The sequence below is a fragment of the Dicentrarchus labrax genome, unplaced genomic scaffold (assembly GCF_905237075.1).
Source record: "Dicentrarchus labrax unplaced genomic scaffold, dlabrax2021, whole genome shotgun sequence".
Taxonomy (NCBI): Eukaryota; Metazoa; Chordata; class Actinopteri; family Moronidae; genus Dicentrarchus; species Dicentrarchus labrax.
Genome location: NW_026136704.1, coordinates 21,225,168 through 21,242,613, shown reverse-complemented (window position 1 = coordinate 21,242,613; position 17,446 = coordinate 21,225,168). Strand labels below are relative to the sequence as shown.

The following is a 17,446-nucleotide window of genomic DNA, read 5'->3' as shown; positions in this document are numbered from 1 at the left end:
AGTCAAGGAAAAGCAGGAAGTCTTCACATTTGAGTGGCAGGAGAAATTTGTTTGACAATTACCCATGAAAAAATATTTAAATGATCCGATGATTATCAAAATTGTTGCCCATTAAGTGTCTGCTGACAACAACGCCATTCGAAGTGCGACAAAAATGATATTTGAAAGCAATAATGCGTTGGTGCAGATAATCAGTACAAAGAATCTCTCCATTCAACTGTAGCAAGGAATAACCCCGTCATATTTGAAATATATTTGATATTTAAAACATATCGAGAAGTAAGACTGAATTACTTCTGTTTGCGTTGTACAATTGGTGTTGTACTGGTGTGAACTACAGCTGACTCAGCCACACTACATCTCCTTGTTTAAAAGGAAAAATGTAGTTTTATTACTAAATTTTGATGGGTTAAACTCTTCCTTTAACCCTGTACTCCTCTTCTTGTTATAACAGAGTTCAGGTACTAACCAACAACTGTCTTGAAGTCTTTAGATGGAGAGCGTTTGTTGTGAGCCACCCTGAGTTTTGGATGTAGTGATCCTTTAAATACCAATGGTCTCCTGCAGAGATGGTCCGAGCCTCGACTTGGATCTCTCTCTGTCTCCCTCCCTCTCTCTCTCTCTCTCACTCTCTCTTTCTGGTCAGACTGAGCGCTGAAATGCTGGTATGCAGGGAATGGCTCGGGCAGCGAGAGGAGGTAGAGGAAGAAAGGAGGATGTAGAGTGATGAGCGCCACTGTATCTCCACAAACCTTTTGATGTAGACGAGTTCAGCCCCCTCCTCTCTACCATCCCCCTGACCCCTCCTACCTCACCCCCTCACCCCCTCAGCCCCCCCCCAGCTCAGGGACAGGGGCAGGAGAGGGACACGCAGCCAAACACAATGGGGCGACTGAGATTCTGAGATTCTGGCTCACCGTTGGGCAGAAGACAGCCGAAACACGAGAGCTTGTTGGTCGGGGTGATTTTCTGTCCACTATCATGCGTGTAGCTCCGGCGGGGTTACATGTTTCTGTTTCTTGGACTTAATGAGCAATCATTAAGTTCTATGTTTGTGCAGAAATGCCAAAAAGCGTGTGAATTATTCAGATTTATTCATCAGTGGAGATTTCGTGGCAAACTGAGATAACAGGGGGCTTTATTTTATTGTGTTTCCAGTTGTTGAAAGATGCCAAAACCATTGTTTCATTCTGCCACAGTGACACACACACATGCATGCACGCACATACCTGACCCTGGTGCTCCGAGACTCTCAGGGGGTCTTGTTAACTCTACTGTGTGTGTGTGTGTGTGTGTGTGTGTGTGTGTGTGTGTGTGTGTGTGTGTGTGTGTGTGTGTGTGTGTGTATGTGTGTGTCCCCTCCACCCATCTTTAAACAGGGAGGGAACACAGAGAGAAAAGAAAGGGCGGCAGATGAAAAGGAGAATGGCAACAATGCAGAAGAGAGCTGATGGCCACAGAGAGAAATGACAGGAGCGTTACAGCTTGTTCCCAGATAGAGAAAGAAGGAAGGAGAAGGAAGAGTGCGAGCTGGTTCTCAGTGTCATTGTCCCCTGGGAAGAGAGAGTGAGAAATAAGAAGGGAGTGGTGGTGACACATAAAGAAAGAAAGACAAGGAGGTTGAAGGATAAACAGGATTATATGGCAGGAGAGATGGGGTATCTGTCCGTGATTTTTCCTTTCTTGGAGGTCAGGCTGAGTTTTAGGAGTCAAAGTTAAGTCCTCATTTCTTTTTTGTCCTCTGTTTCTCTCACTCATACTAACAAACGAATTAACAGATGATATAGAGGAGACATGCAGGAGACAGAAACATCCAACGTCCATTCTCAAACATTCTTCAAACACCACACACTCATTTATTATTTATTATTTTATCTGTGATGTTTTTATCAGGCACTTCCTACCTGTTATCTATCTTAACTAATGAAGGTCTTCGGATGAGATATCTAAATTGGGCACAAGGGACAGACGGTGTGAAGGATTTCTGGTTCTCTTCCCGGTTTTTGGTCGTGTTTATCTGTCATTAATGACTTTGCAGATTTTTTTTCCTTTAAAGTGAAATTTTGTGTAAAAAAGGTGGTTCTTTACAAAAGTTGCCAGACCATCAATTGAAGTTTAGGGGCCCAATATGGGAGTTAGTGTCCTCACTGTTGAAAGCTGTAAGGACATGCAAACTACCATCTTGTTTTAGTGTTTTTGTGGTCTGAATGATTAAAGGGACAATTCACCCCAAAATATTTGTTTATATATTTGTAGAGAGAGTTATTGCTGTTGAGTTTTTTTTGTGCTTTGCGGTGATTGTATTGGAGAGAAGGCTCGATATCTCAATAACGTTATGGTGAACTGTCTATTTAACAATCTGATGACAGCAAAAACACCCAAGTTAGAGGAATTGTTTGAGATTTTGGTAAATATGCTTATTTTCTGCTTGTCAAGAGACAAGAGAGCTCACGAGCGTGTTTACTTTATTTTTCATCTGTGTGTTTGAAATTAGTATTTATATCTTTCCTTGTCTGTAGCACCTCCTCGTTTTAACCAACATAAAAAGATAAAACACAGCATCATTGTGCAGTATCATTTAGCCACAACCTCTGCTTCCTCCACAGCCCTTTAATTTTATTTTAAATGTCCAGGCACACTCAGATAGACAAACTTTAAAGTGTGCAGAGTGCGGTGATTTCAAAGTCCACACAACCTTAAATTACCCTTCAATTTAATTCACCTGGTCACTTTTGGTTTTTTTTGCATCCATACCAGTGAGAACTTGTAATCTTTCCTTGCACTGCGCCTATTAAAAAACAGGATATATATTAACTCTCTCTCCTCTCTTCTCTCTTCTCTCTTCTCTCTGGACTCAGACTGTGTGTGCTGTCGGGATGTTTGAGCTCCAGATCCGTCACTTCCAGAACCCGCACGGACTTCTGCAGACTGGAAACTGCTGCGACCTCGAGGCCATTGGGGGGCAGCGCTGTTCAGCCAGGGACCAATGTGACACTTACTTCCATGCTTGCCTCAAGGAGTACCAGGCCCGGGTCGTCCCAACTGGAACCTGCACCTTCGGGTCCGGCAGCACTGGGATACTGGGTGGAAACTCCCAGTCGCTCCGCCACCGAGGACACGATGGGGGAGGAGGAGGAGAGGATGGGACTAATGGACACATTGTCATTCCCTTCAAATACGCCTGGCCAGTAAGTACAGGGGCAATGCTGGTTATCACTATGGTTACCAAGGGAACAGGCTAAGCTTCAAGTACAACAATACACTCAAACTGCAGCTAGAGTGGAATAACAATGACAGAGTTCAGGCTCACATGCTTTTACACCTTTCCTGTCTCTCTCTCTCTCCATTGGTGGACGTACTGAAAGGCTGGACGACATGGGAAAAAACCTAATGACCAGAATACCTTCATTGATTTATATATAGTACATCACACTATCTGTTCAAATCCCCAAGTTAATCTAAGGCTTATCTGACAGATTTAGTGACTAGTTACTTTACAAATTAATATTTTACATACAAAAAAAACATACAAAGAGCTTCTAAAATAAGATGCTTTGTTATGACTTATACTACTCTACTTAATAATACATACAAGAGCTGAAACAATTCATTTATTTATTGATTAGTTGATTAACAGAAGATTAATGAGTGACTAATTTAATTATAAATAATTTTTCAATGCGAAGATGCCAAACATTTCAAGGTCCAGGTTCTCAAATGTGTGCATTTACTGCTTTTTAAATTATTTTATTTATTGAAATTTATTTTAAAATAATTTAGTTAATAATAGAGTTTTTGAGTCAGTCAAATCAATTACTAGAGAAAATAATCGGGAGATTAATTTAGAATTAAAATAATTAGTGGCATTCCTGTGTATGTCATTATTTTTTTCCTTTCTCTGCACATTTCCATAATGCTACTTTCTTTCTTTCCTCCTAAACTCTCTGCACAGAAGTTAAACTGTTGGTGTTTTGTGTTGCTTTCTTCAGGGTGTATCGAACAATCTGCGTCTCGATCAAACATCACACTGCTGGCTGCTCCATCTTGCGTCCTCATTAAAGAGTAGACCAATTAATCTGCCATTAGCACAACAGAGAGCAAGTGAGGCCAAGAAGAGATATCGATTATTCAATCCACCTTTCTCCTTCCTCCCCCAGTCCTCCCTCTCTCCCACCCTTTTCCCCAATTATGCAGGAAGAAGCTTAAATTTCGACTGTTGATCAGACTAAACAAGCACTTTGAAAACATCAATTTAGGTTCTGTGAAATTGTAAAGTATATTTTTTACTATTTTCTGACATTTCAAATTGGCATTTTAAAGGGCAACGGAAACACATTTCAGCCCTAAGTGTCTTGAAATCCTTACAAATGAGGAAAAGTGAGAAGCAGCAGTGAGCGAATAAGAGCTCTTACTTCCTCCATCATCACCCATTACTTGCTTCTTTCCTGGACTCAGCAATTAATGTTTGTTTATCAATGAAACCAGAATGGGAGAGAATCCCTTTAAAATGACCTGGCAAGGACACGGAGGAGAAAGACACAATTTTTCTAGGGATTGCAGAGGCTTTTTTTGTTTTTCTCTCACAGTGAAAGAAATCCTCCTGCAGTCTTTTCATTCTGTTTTGTTCCTTTTATCGCTTCCAGCATGGTTGACTTCTTTCTCATAATGAAAGTATTACAGAAATGGCAACAAAAGGCCTTGTTGCTCTAATTCTATTCATATTGTGTTGTAAAAATGTTTTCTAATATCACACAAAACCCACTGAAGCTTCAAATACATACACTAATATATCCACACTGACCTGAAGTCACACACATACACACAAGAATGTAACATACTGTTGGCTTAGGTTTCTTCTTCTTGATTAGTATCAGCCCATTTACCTGTGAGACTCCCTGTCCCAGAGCCAATTATCTTGCCTTATCTGTGTACAGTTTGCTTTTGTGTGAGTTTCTGTGTGCGAGTGTCACACTTTCCTTGTGTCCTCCTATACATTTGGGAGGTGTGTGATTGGCAGGTACGAGTGTGAGAAAGTTCTCCATCAGAAAGGCTACCTGGATCAGTTTCAGGGCCGGGCTGGAGGGCGGGCTGGGCTGCAGGGGGAGAGACAGAGAGAGAGAGAGAGAGAGAGAGAGAGAGAGAGAGAGAGAGAGAGAGAGAGAGAGAGAGAGAGAGGGAGAGCTGGGACACACAGTGGCAGCGTCAGTTCTTTTTGGGCTGAAAGACCCGCTTTATCTGGCCATCTCTGGGAGGTGGAGGGTGGAGGAGGTGGGAGGGAGGGAGGGAGGGAGGGAGGGAGGGAGGGAGAGAGAGTGATCCCCCTGCCCCAGGTGAGGGGATGAACAGGTGAGCATAGGCATTATGAGGAAAGGTGAGCTCTTTCTATCCCCTGCTCTCCCTCACTTGTTCAGTCTTTCCTTCTCTCGTTCTCCCACTAATCCCTTCTGGGAACTGTGTGCAGTCACATGTGTGTGTCTATAGTTGCTGTCATATTTGTCTGTATTTGCTTATGAATGTGAGCATAGTTGTAATTCATTGCGTTGTGTTTGTTTTATGTATGTTATCATGATTGCCTGGAGGTTTTTATCCCTGTTAGGCTGCTGTAAGTCTGTGCTGTGTGCTGATGTCTCTTTTAGTAGTCAGTTATTGTAAAACAAGTCTCAACTATTACTGACATTAATTGATTGAAACTAAAGATCCAGTACGTTGTCGAAAGCAAGGAGGGTTACCGTAAAGACTGGAGGAGCAAAGGATAGCTGTCGATGACCACTAATATACACAGACAGAACTTTTAAAAGAGGATGGCTAACTGTTTCCCCCTGCTCCCAGTCTTTATGCTAAGCTAAGCTAACCACCTCTTGGCTAGAGTATTTTCCAGAGCGTCATTTTTATTTGTCATGGGACTTTATGTTTTTCATGTGCTGGATGATCGTTTAAGCGACACAGAATTGTGCAGATAAATCATCCTGAATCCTTTTTTCAAGTGAAAACTAGAATGGCAGCAGGTTGTGACACCATGTCTCAGCTATTTTCCTTGTCTGGTTTCAGATGTGAAATCCAGATTTAGTTTTGCCTCCTGGACATCAGCAATCTCACAGATAAACTGAGGGACGTGGCTCCATTTTGACCCCAGTGTTAGAATCACAGACACTCAGCGGTCTGGGATGTTTTAGCTGCGGCGCCTCGGCAGAGACGGGAAAAGTTCAAAGACTTCATAACTGCGAGGTCATTTCTTCAAGCCGTCTCCCTGCTGGTGGTTTCACTGTTCAATCTGTTTGGATGTCGAAGGGAAACAGAGCAAACTGCCAAGGGAGAGAGCGCTCAGTTTGTTGGTGATGAATCTGTTTATCTGACAGGAATGGGAACAAGTCAGTGAATGAATCAGGAGGATGAATGAAAAGGCTAAAGAGGAGGCAAGTTGGCAGGTACACAGCACAGAACTAATGACCAGGTGGTGATAGTGCAGAGACAAAGCTCCAGAGGACGTGCTTACTCCTCTACTTGTGTAGATTCAGTGTAAGACCACCGCTTACCAGACATTGTGGGAACTGAATCTCGATGTTTCCTGACCTTTTGTCGCTCAGAACTAGTTCTTCAAGGTCTGGTTAAAGCCAGCTCCTTTGTTAAAACGACCTGTGACAAATGACAATATGATAGGTGGTATAGAAATTCTGAACATGAAGTGAATGGAGTCCTCACCATTTATAATCCTCATGTCAAGTGTTAAAACTCATTCATGCTGAGGTTCACTGCCAGAGGCCATAGATGACTGTTCCTGGGAACGAGTCACATTGGGCTGAGAGTGTGTGCACTAATGTGTCTGTTTGAGTTTTTATTGCACACCAACTTTGATCCTCTTGCCTCTTGTCATTCCAGGCAAATATATCTTGTGCATTTGCATAGATTTTAGGCTATTATGCTAATGCAAAGCTCTTCTGCTCATGCAGCACATTCAGGGCAGATACAGTCAATATATCTCAGTTTGTTCTGATGTTTGGTGTCTATAAGTGAAGAGAGGAGGAGTGTGAGTCAAAATACTGACATTGTTCTTTTAAAATGTTAGTGTTAGTGCTATATTATTCTGTCACATCATATACAATAGTAACAATAGTTACTGCAAACATACTCAGATCTTTTGTTTTGGTAAAAGTACTAAAAGTATGATAAAAATGCTCTGTAGTGCTTTTGTAGTTTCCCCTCAGCTCTACGAAACGTTTTAGGATCTTTCAGCTACACTGTTTTGGTTTTGCGGCCTGCAACTTTACTGTTGTGGTTCACTCTCACCGCTCTCATTGGCATTTTTTGTTTTGTTTTTTAGCAGATACAAGCAGCTGTTTTACACAACCTGGTCGGCACACAGACAGTTAACATCAAGCTGGTGAACACAGTGGAGCATTTAGCAGCCTGATATTTCCTTTAGGAGTTGATAGAGATCAAAAACTAGATAAGAGAGAGTGAATATCGGACTCACATTCATCCGGTGGACACAAACACGACACAATCAATGCTGATGTTGCTCCTGATGTAGCTGGCAGATGTGGAGCTATATGCTTTATATGCTTTTGATAGTTTGATCTGTAACAATATATCATATAATCTGAAATAATATATAGTAAAAAGTATGATACAATATTTCACTTGATTTAATTTAATGGAGGTATAAAAAAAAGTATAAAATGGAAATATTCAAATGTGCAGGTGCCTCATAAAGGACGCTGTGTAGGATTTAGTGACATCTAGCGGTGAGGTCGCAGATTGCAACTAACTGAACATTGCTCGCATCTGTATTTTATGACCTGGGAATAAGAACAGGCTGTGAAGTGTGTAGGACAAACAATGGCTGCGAAACTCAAATAACTCTATATACAGCCAGTGTTTGTCCATTCTGGGCTACTGCAGAAACATGGCGGTCCAACAGGGCGGACTCTGTGGAGTTTAAGAAGTTGATAACGATAAGCAGACTGCGCTAGCTAGTTGAAAAGTTCCTCTACTTCCTCTTTAAAACTGAAAACCCAATAGTAAACTGTACAGAACAAATGGATGGAGCGTGAGTTTTACCACACAGTGAAGCGATTCGCTGAATTAAAAACCGAACCGACAACTGTGTGATTGAAATCAAATAAGATTTTAAAGAACTGCAATTCATAATATTTAACTCAACGATAGTGTATTCACTTCTTTCTAGATGACATGGACAGTTTCCACTGGAACTACTTTAATGTTTTACCAAAGAAACCCAGGATAGTCTAATTGTTCACAGCGAGGACTATAGACTATCCAGAGTAATCATTGTTGATCATTGAGAATGTTTATGAAAAGACACATTGTTGTTGAGTTTCTCAAGTGTCGTTTTTTTAATGCTTTGAGCGAAACATCTGACATTCCTTTCCTTTTTGCTCTGTTGTGGCGGCGGCAGATGTGCAACAGGAAGATAACTGAAAACCTCTGCACATACCAAAGTGCGCGACTTGACACCAGGATGAATAAATGGGAAAATATGGGGTTTTTTTGTTATTCGGTTGAAGCCATCCAAGCTTGAATTTAGCTGACAAAGAAAGCGCTTCCTCCTCAGTAAAATTATTTTTTGTTCAACATGCAAAGTGAAGGCCGTCATGCAAATATGTTCAGGTGTGGGCCGACTCTTCCCGTCAGTCTCTGTCTGCTCTACTGTTATTCTACTGTCTTTGTATTTCTTTATGAAATCAAATGTAAAAACAAATGCCCCTGTGACTGATATGTTATTATGTATATATATATATATATATATATATATGAGATTATTAATACTGATGATGCATCAGTGCACACTGGATTTTACTGCTGTAGGTGGTTGAGGCAGAGCCATTTTTAATTACTTTATATGGTTCAGTAATTGTTTCCGACCTCTGAGGGCTCGTGAGATGATTTATGGGGTAGAAAGGAATACATGTTTTCCAAGTTTCCAGTCTTTACGCTAAGCTAGGCTAACCTAAGCTAAGCTGCTGGCTCCAGCTTCATAATTACTGGACAGAAAGTCTTTTCTATAACACTCAAAAAGAAAAGAAAATACACTTAATTTCCATAATGTTTAACTATAGCTGTGAGATAGATGTTGTACAGTACAATATTATATATAATGTAGCATAAAATGTATACTCAAGTGAAGTTAATGTATTTAGTTACTGATCAGAAGAGACTCTCTATAGCATCATCGGCACACACACACACACACACACACACACACACACATCATTGTAACCTGTGCATTCCTGCTGTGTGGGAGCCGAAACAGGGGGAAGTCAGTGAAGGGAAACGAATGGAGAGGAGAATAGTTGGAGCTTTCTTTCTCTCCAGAGTTTTTCTTTCACTCTTTCTCCTCCCATCGTTTGTGCTCTCCTCTCTTTTGTCCCCTAATTGACTCTCCGGGCAGCCTTGCATACCTGCATGTACGCTGATACTGTTGTGCACATTGTTTGTACATATAAACCTGCAGGCCTGTGGATAGAGAGACACACACACACACACACACACACACACACACACACACACACACACACACACACACACACACACACACACACACACACACACTTTTCTCCTTATAACCTTTTCTTCCTGTGGACACACCCAAAAACACACACAAAACACAAAGAAGGTTAATCCCATCAGGATCTGGAGCTTGTGTTTTATAGAGATAAGTTAATAACTCCAGGGTAAACGTCTCAGGGGAAGCGTGTTTTAATGATTTCATTTGTGTGCAAATTGGATTGAGAGTAGGAGTCTCTTTATTAGGGGAGAAAAGAGGCAAAGGAACCTTGATTTACATGATGACTGTGAAATGACAGTCTCTTGATGTCATTGTGTGTCATTGAATGGAGATCGCAGGTATACAATCTTTTAAATGGAAACACAGGTGTAATCACAGCAAACAGCTGACTTCCATCGATCTCTTTCTCTTACCCGTCATATCTCCTCGCCCTCATTCTTCATCGTCTCTTACCCGTCATCTCTCTCCCACACGCACCCCCTAATGCCTTCTCTCGTACGAAATCACTCACTGTGAACCTTTTGTTCTCCGTGTCACGGCCCTCCAGTGATGTTCAGCCACATCACGTCCCTGTAGATTACACAGAGCAGACAGAGTTACAGTATAGCGGTCATAAATCTCCTCTCTGTGGTTTCCTGTGTTGCAGAAGCTTCACGGGAACGACCACAAACATTTTGAGGCATCGCATTGTGAAACACATTCGAGTTCCTTCATTGTGACTTCAACCACTGAGATTCACATCATCCATCTTACCTACAGTATACTTAACTTACACCAGTCTGTCTCACTATCGCATTTTTATCATGCGCTCTAATTTCTGTCTACCTGATGGTCACTGTCACATCAGATCACCGCAAAGCCATGTAATCCTCTTTATTGTAATTTATTGTATATTTTAATACTAAATGTATGTTAATTATCTATCTATCTATCTATCTATCTATCTATCTATCTATCTATCTATCTATCTATCTATCTATCTATCTATCTATCTATCTATCTATCTATCTACTTATTTTATGTTTTTATCTTCTTTTGCATTTTTGGAATTTACACATCGTTGTTTAAAACAAAAAAAAGCACATAAATGTCCCAAAAGTCAACAGATACTTTATGATTTTATAGGCACACATCAAGTAATTCATAACACTTAACTACATACCTCTTGAAGAACGAGGAAGGCTGAGACAGGCTAACAAAAGCTCTAGCTCTTAGCAGCCCATTAATTGACTCTTGTATTACTCTTGAAGACACTGCACACCCACACGGATTCAGTTCTCACTTACTAGACCTCTGCTCAGGTAATTGGGTAATGTCAAAAAACTTCAAGTACTAACAGAATAATATATAATTTGTCAAAAAAAAAAGACACTCACAATCTAATTCTAGCTACTACTTCATTGTCAGTTTGTGCTGCCCACTCAGTCCTGAGCAGAGGTTTTATCACACAAACACCAGTGTGGGAGGAGATCTTATGACTGTAATTATAATATGACCACTCATTTAAATAATTGGTAATAATAATAACTATAACTCAAACTATATATTAAAAGAAAACTGAATTCTCAGGTTAAAAAAAAGTCTTGAAATATTTAAATGCGAACAGATTTATTTCAGCTTTATGCCTTCATTGACTAAACTAAAGTCAGAAATCTGAGTGCCTGGTGATCATCAATGTCTCTGTTTTCTATTACCTTCACAGTAACACACTACCATCAGTATTGTTTCAAAACAGCTCTTAAAGCAGTGAAGCCCAGTAAGATATCCCTACTTTTTCGTATTTTAAAGAACTATTTCGACAGAGATATATAGTTTCACACAGTACGTCCCCAACCCTTAAAGCCCCACTGATCAATATAAATAATACAAATAATGATAAATGACAGCAGAGAACAGATAAACAAGATTACCGTACAATCTAAAGTAAATACATAATAAATGTAACACTTTATAAGAACGGACGCAAAACAATGAGTTAATGAGTAACTCCTAATCAAACTTTATAGAGTAGCTAATTATTGGCTAATGATTACCTAACTAAGAAATAATTAAAGAACGAATCAGGACCAACGTGATAATTGCTGAATCGTTAGTAAGTACTTCTGTAATGATTCCTATATGATTCCTAATGGAGGACTATAGGTAATGGTGAGTTACTACAGAACAGACTGGGAGCTCCAGTATTAATGAATCATTATGTATTGTATTGAAATAGGCTTGTAGGGTAAACACAGGTGATACTAATGAGTCTTTCCAGGGAGCCAACATGCACAACAGCAGCACTGACTCTGTTTGACCTGAATGGAACTGAACCTTAATTAGTATAATTGGTGATATCTGTATTTACCCTACTGTCAAAATGGCTGCTGTGAAAAAGGTCTATGATGAGGGTGTGACTGATTTCTGTTGGCATGGCCAGTCAACAGCACAGTTTCTGTAACCAGAATTTCTCCCATAAATCTTTAACTACGCTACTGTTATATAGCGTACCATTGTTCCAACCAGCATAAATCATTTTCTCTTAATTTGAGTCGATGGTTGTTCTAGTTGGACGTCCAGAAGTAGATGAACTGTGTTTGCACTTCTCTTGCGGAGGCATGTCAACTCTGCACGCCGTCTTTCCATTGTTATTCTTCAGTATCTTTCTCCCACACCAATTTAAGACCATCAAGTTTGGGTCTGTTGGTGTCTAATAAGGTCAAAGAAAATGTATGCGCCACCTATTATACAGCGGACATGTTGTAGTAGGGTTTGGACTTTAGTGCCAGAGCTGGAGATGTTTACAGATTATAATTTAGCTTCTAATAGTGAAAAATAACCATATGATTATCGTCAAATAGATCCCTTAAATGTAATATTCCTGCCTTGACCCGTGACAGCTGTCTTCGTTATTATGTTTTTGTTGGGTGATGCAAACATGCACACACACACACACACACACACACACACACACACACACAGAGTTAACAAACAGTATTCTGTACAGACACACGCCACTCCCAGACTTGTTCTATTTTCTCACTCATAATGTCTCTATCTAAAAGTGCAGCCGTGGATGTGAAGCAACCAGCGGCTAGATAAGGTAATTTCCTGCGGAAGTCGGAGAAGAGGAGGAGGAGGAGGAGGAGGAGGGTTTTTTTGGAGGGGATGAAGGGAGGTTGGGGGTGTGAGGGAGGGGTGGAAGGTGGTAGAAACAGTGAAGATTAATGAGCAAAAGGGTAAAGTTGATGTAAGTGCTGCGGAGGGGAGAGTGAGTAAAGAAGAAGGAAGTGAGCGTTGGGAGGCTTTAGGGCAGTTAGTGGTGGATGATCTCAGTGTGGGGCACAGGTGTTTTGGGTGGGGGTGCGAATGAAGACAGGGAGGTGTGTGTGTCATAACGGGTTACTCACTCTTGTTGAGAGAATCATAAGCGGCAGGAGGTAAAAGAGGGGAGAGATGACGAGAGGACAGGATGGAGATGGGGCAGGGCGACATGGAGGATGAGAGCAAGAGGCCTCTGTTGTTCCGCTGCCTTTGAAGTAGCCACATAGTTTGTTTTAAGCCAATTAACCCTGCAGGAATGTGACTGTCAGACAGTCAGAGACGGAGCGAGGACGCAGAGAGAGACAGGGAAAGTACTTTACCTGAGTATTTCCATTACATGCTACTTTCTACTTCTACTCCACTACATTTCAGAGGGAATATATATATTAATAATAAATATATTACTTTAAGTTAAGGTTATTTATTTATTTATAAGCAAGAGTCAGTCACAGGGGGAATTTAACTGAACTGCAGTACTTATACTTTTGATACTTTAGGTACATTTTGCTGATAATACCTCTTTTACTTATGTAAGATTTTGAATGCAGGACTTTTGATGCAATATTTGTTTAACTTCTTGTGTTATTGAACAGTAAACGTATTCTAGTAGACACACAACAGACAAGTATGAACCTGAAAATGAGCATAATGTGTCTCCTGTAAGAGTTTACAGGAAGACGGAGTGATGACACAGTGGTAGCGGTGGTTTTGGGTAAATGGAAAGTGAGTGAGGGCGGAGACAGGAAGGTCAATTCTGATGCTAATTATGTCCAGAATGAAAGAAAAACAGAAGAGACGGCGAGAATGTGAGTACAGAGACATTTAATTATAGGGACGGGGTCATGGGTGCAGGGTGGGGTAGACGTTGCACACCGGGGGTCTGATTCCACATCTCGTGCTCTGTGTGTGTGTGTGTGTGTGTGTGTGTGTGTGTGTGTGTGTGTGTGTGTGTGTGTGTGTGTGTGTGTGTGTGTGTGTGTGTGTGTGTGTGTGTGTGTATGTGCGTGTTTTCCACCTGAGGGCAGGGTGATGGCCGGCATAGGATAATATCCGCAGAGACATTTGGAAATTCACAAATAAGCCACCTTAACATCATGTCTCTTGCTCTCCTTGGTCCAAAAGAGATTGATTTTTTCCCTTTGTTATTGTCAGCCAAGAATCAATAAATAACACAATAATCATGTTTGACACAAGGATGCTTAGATTGTGCGTCTGTGGGGAGCCTCAGTGGTCAGATAGCATTTTATTTTATTCTTCAGTAGAGGAGGAATTGATCAGAAATCTATTGTATTTTCAGCTTATTGACCTTTTGCAGTGTTCTTTACACTCTAATACAATTAACACAAAGCTGACAACATAATTCCAGCATCAACGTACTCTCATATTTACTGTATAGACTTAAAATGATGCAAGCTTTGCCACTGGAATAATAATGGCATTGTTACTGTGGTTACCTCCACTACTAATTTGTAGTGCAGGTGAGGTGTCAGCCATCCAATCCGGCTCAGGCACAGCTGCTGTCATGACAACCGTTTGCATGTTTGTGTGAGTTTTCCTTTGTGTTTGTACATGTGCGAGTCTGTAATTACTTGAGCTTTCTGATGTGGTGGGTAAGAGTTGGCAGGTGTATAAAAATAACAAATGTTCAGCTGTGGATTATGAGTATTGAAAGTTGGGTGAAACATTTGCTGTCAATTCAGTTGTATCTGTCATCTCCGAAGGGAATGTTTTAATAGTCAATTTGTCTCCTGCTTGTACGTGTGTGCGTACAAGACTTTTTAATGAGAGCGCTGTTGTTTTATGTGTGTATAAAGGCTTTAGTGCATTAGTTTAATTACTATATGCAGGCTTTTCTTGATGTTGTGGTTGTTTGATTAACTAAGGAGCCTCAAAACTGACTTAAAGGATTATCAGATGAGTCAAAAATATTGAATATATTGTTAAATTAAAATCCTGTTTAAACAAATGTAAAGATTTATAATTTTTCTTTAACCTCCGAACAAGTTTAAAAAAAGGAGAATGCTTTTTATTTTTTCCCGTTACCACCAATCAGTTAATAAAATTAATTAAAACTTTTAATTTAAAGCAGCGTCTTCCTCCAAATCACTAGTCTGCACATCCCTAAAATCAGATGATTGAAGGTCCCATGTGTAACATTCAGGAGGATCGTTTGGTAGAAATGTAATATATATATATATACATATATATATTTATAGGTATGTTTTTATTAGTATTATCACCTGAATATAGGAATTATTGTGTTTTCATTACCTTAGAATGAGACGTTTATATCTACAGACGCCGTGAGTCACCTTCCATGTTTCTACAGTAGCCCAAACACCAAACCAAACACTTGCTGCTGATACTTTCGCTTTTTTTTTTGTGAGTTTTGCGGCCTCTGTAGTTTCTCCTATTCATCCCAGGTTGTCACATACAGATGTGAGCGGTGTTCATTTAGTTGCAATCTACAACTTTTCCGCTAGATGCCACTAAATCCTATTCACTGGACCTTTAAAAATAAAAGTAAAAATTAAGTGTTTTTGTTGGTTTCGTGGCTCCAGAGATTGTAGCTATTGGTAAATGATTAAAGCACCAAATCCTGCTGTCTAAAATGATGAATGACTCTTTTTTTCCTACTACGCTCTCCATTGTAGTACATACACTAATATTTTCAAGGCTGAATGAAAGTACTGAATATGGAAAAATAAAGATTGCGACCTGGGTAATACTGGATGCCTGTGTGTGTGTCTGAATTGCGTGTGTTTGTACTCCAGCATGTCTGGTTGCGTGCGTGTAAGTGTGTATGCATTAGTGTGTGAGCTCTGAGGGGAAATTCCTCTCTCAGGGCTGGGAGTTCTTCCTGTCGTAGAGCTGTGTTTGTACAGCCTGGCTTTGTCGGGATATCCTACCCTGCCCATGTCTGAGAGAGAGAGAGAGAGAGAGAGAGAGAGAGAGAGAGAGATGGAGGGATGGCAGGGGGTGTCGGGGGAAGAGGGGCACCGATAAGGGGGGAGGGAGAGTGAGGGATCAGTCCGAGAAACTGGGGAGAGGGGGTGATGAAATGTGGAGCTGTGAGGAGACGCAGTGGAGTTTGGAGGATGGAAAACAAGGTTGCTTTTTTTAAACCTTCATTTAATCGATTTAGGCGTGCCATCACTAATGTCCGCTCAGTGGTTTGAATTAGCATAGTTCACTCTAATCCTGAGCTTTACTGCTGTTAGACTGGCGTGAGGCTGGAGGCGAAGGGACTGGGCCAGACGACCAGACAGCGTACAGCCTGAGGGAAGAGACGGTTCATCATCAGGACTAATTCTCTTGTTTTTACGATGTCCTGTTTTTTTTTTGGTTTTTTTTTTGGGAAACCCCAGTTCTCTTTGGCCATGCCAAGCTCAGACCATCTGCACATTTCATGACTAGCAACTATCTGACTGAAAATGAGTTGTTTCTGTACAAGTATCCCAGTCATTGACCTTAAGTCACAGAGACACCAGGCTCAGAGGTTGCTGATAAATTACTCCATACTGCTGCTGAGTGGACGTGGAAGAAAGGAGGAGATATGATTCTGGGCATTCCTCGAATGTAGAGAATATCAAATTTTGCCCAGTGTGAGTCTGGCGACAGCACAAAGCTGATACATGTATCTGATTACGAGTATCTGATATGTTGTGTCTCACACAGAATTACAACTATAAACAGAGACTGTGCAGCATTTAAACAGGAAGTATACTAGAAGGAGTGTCCTCATTTATTTCTCCATTAATGTCTCCTCTGTGTGTGTCTGTGGGGGGAGTGTCACTGCATGGGAGGTCTTTCTACAGCCGTCTAAGGTCCCGAACCATTGCGACAAAATAGAAAAATACTAAGTAGAGCATTAAAAAACTAGGATAAATTCCCATGAATGATGCATCTTGATCAGTATACATTTCAAAATGAGTGCCGGGGTTTCACAGATTCCACCTCAAATCAGAGGCTGGGGAAGGTGGGCCGCCCTCCTCTGATAAGTGGATGACGTACGGTAGTCCCAAACACTCTAAGTCAGCATTGGCCTCGCAAGGTTCAGGGTGATTTAAAACAGTAGATAACGCGTAGAGCCATGTTCAACCCATAAAATGTCAATTTTCTGAAATATTAACACCAGCACTGATGTGTTTCATCACCGTAGAGTCAGATCATTTAGTTTACAGCTCAAAAAACATGTTTAAGTGTGGAGTACATCTTTAAATGTATTGATGCTGCTGAAAGTGCACCACAGAGTTGAATCCATGTCTAACCAAACACAATGATCCACATAGTTGTTTCAGGGTTCAGAAAACTCAGGTAAAAAGCAGCTCTGTGCCCATGTAGCTTCATTTCTGTTGTCCTGTAACACACAGAATATATAACACTATAGGCTCCCATACTGGGGTGCAGAGCCACTTAAATGGCAATCCATTAAGGGAAAATCTGGACTTTTTTCTCAGCAGATGTTTTAATTTGTCAAACACAGGTGTAACTAATTAACTGATTATAAAAGTCTGCATTGCACTGCATTAATTGCTGGAACAGAAACATCAGTAATGTTATCAGTTCCACCTGCGCTTTTCCTGTTATCAGGAGTAAAAATGTCGTTGTGGTGTA

General features: G+C 40.7%; 1 protein-coding gene across 2 annotated transcripts in view; it reads left to right on the top strand.

Annotated features, from left to right (window-relative positions):
* The window catches only part of LOC127362872 (protein jagged-1b), a 45,226-nt gene that overhangs the window by 2,911 nt on the left and 24,869 nt on the right, over positions 1-17,446 (top strand). For both annotated transcript variants that reach the window (XM_051399121.1, XM_051399120.1), the window contains exon 2: positions 2,859-3,188. In XM_051399121.1, coding sequence (XP_051255081.1) covers positions 2,859-3,188 — 330 coding nt within the window. The remainder of the gene's footprint in view (positions 1-2,858; positions 3,189-17,446) is intronic.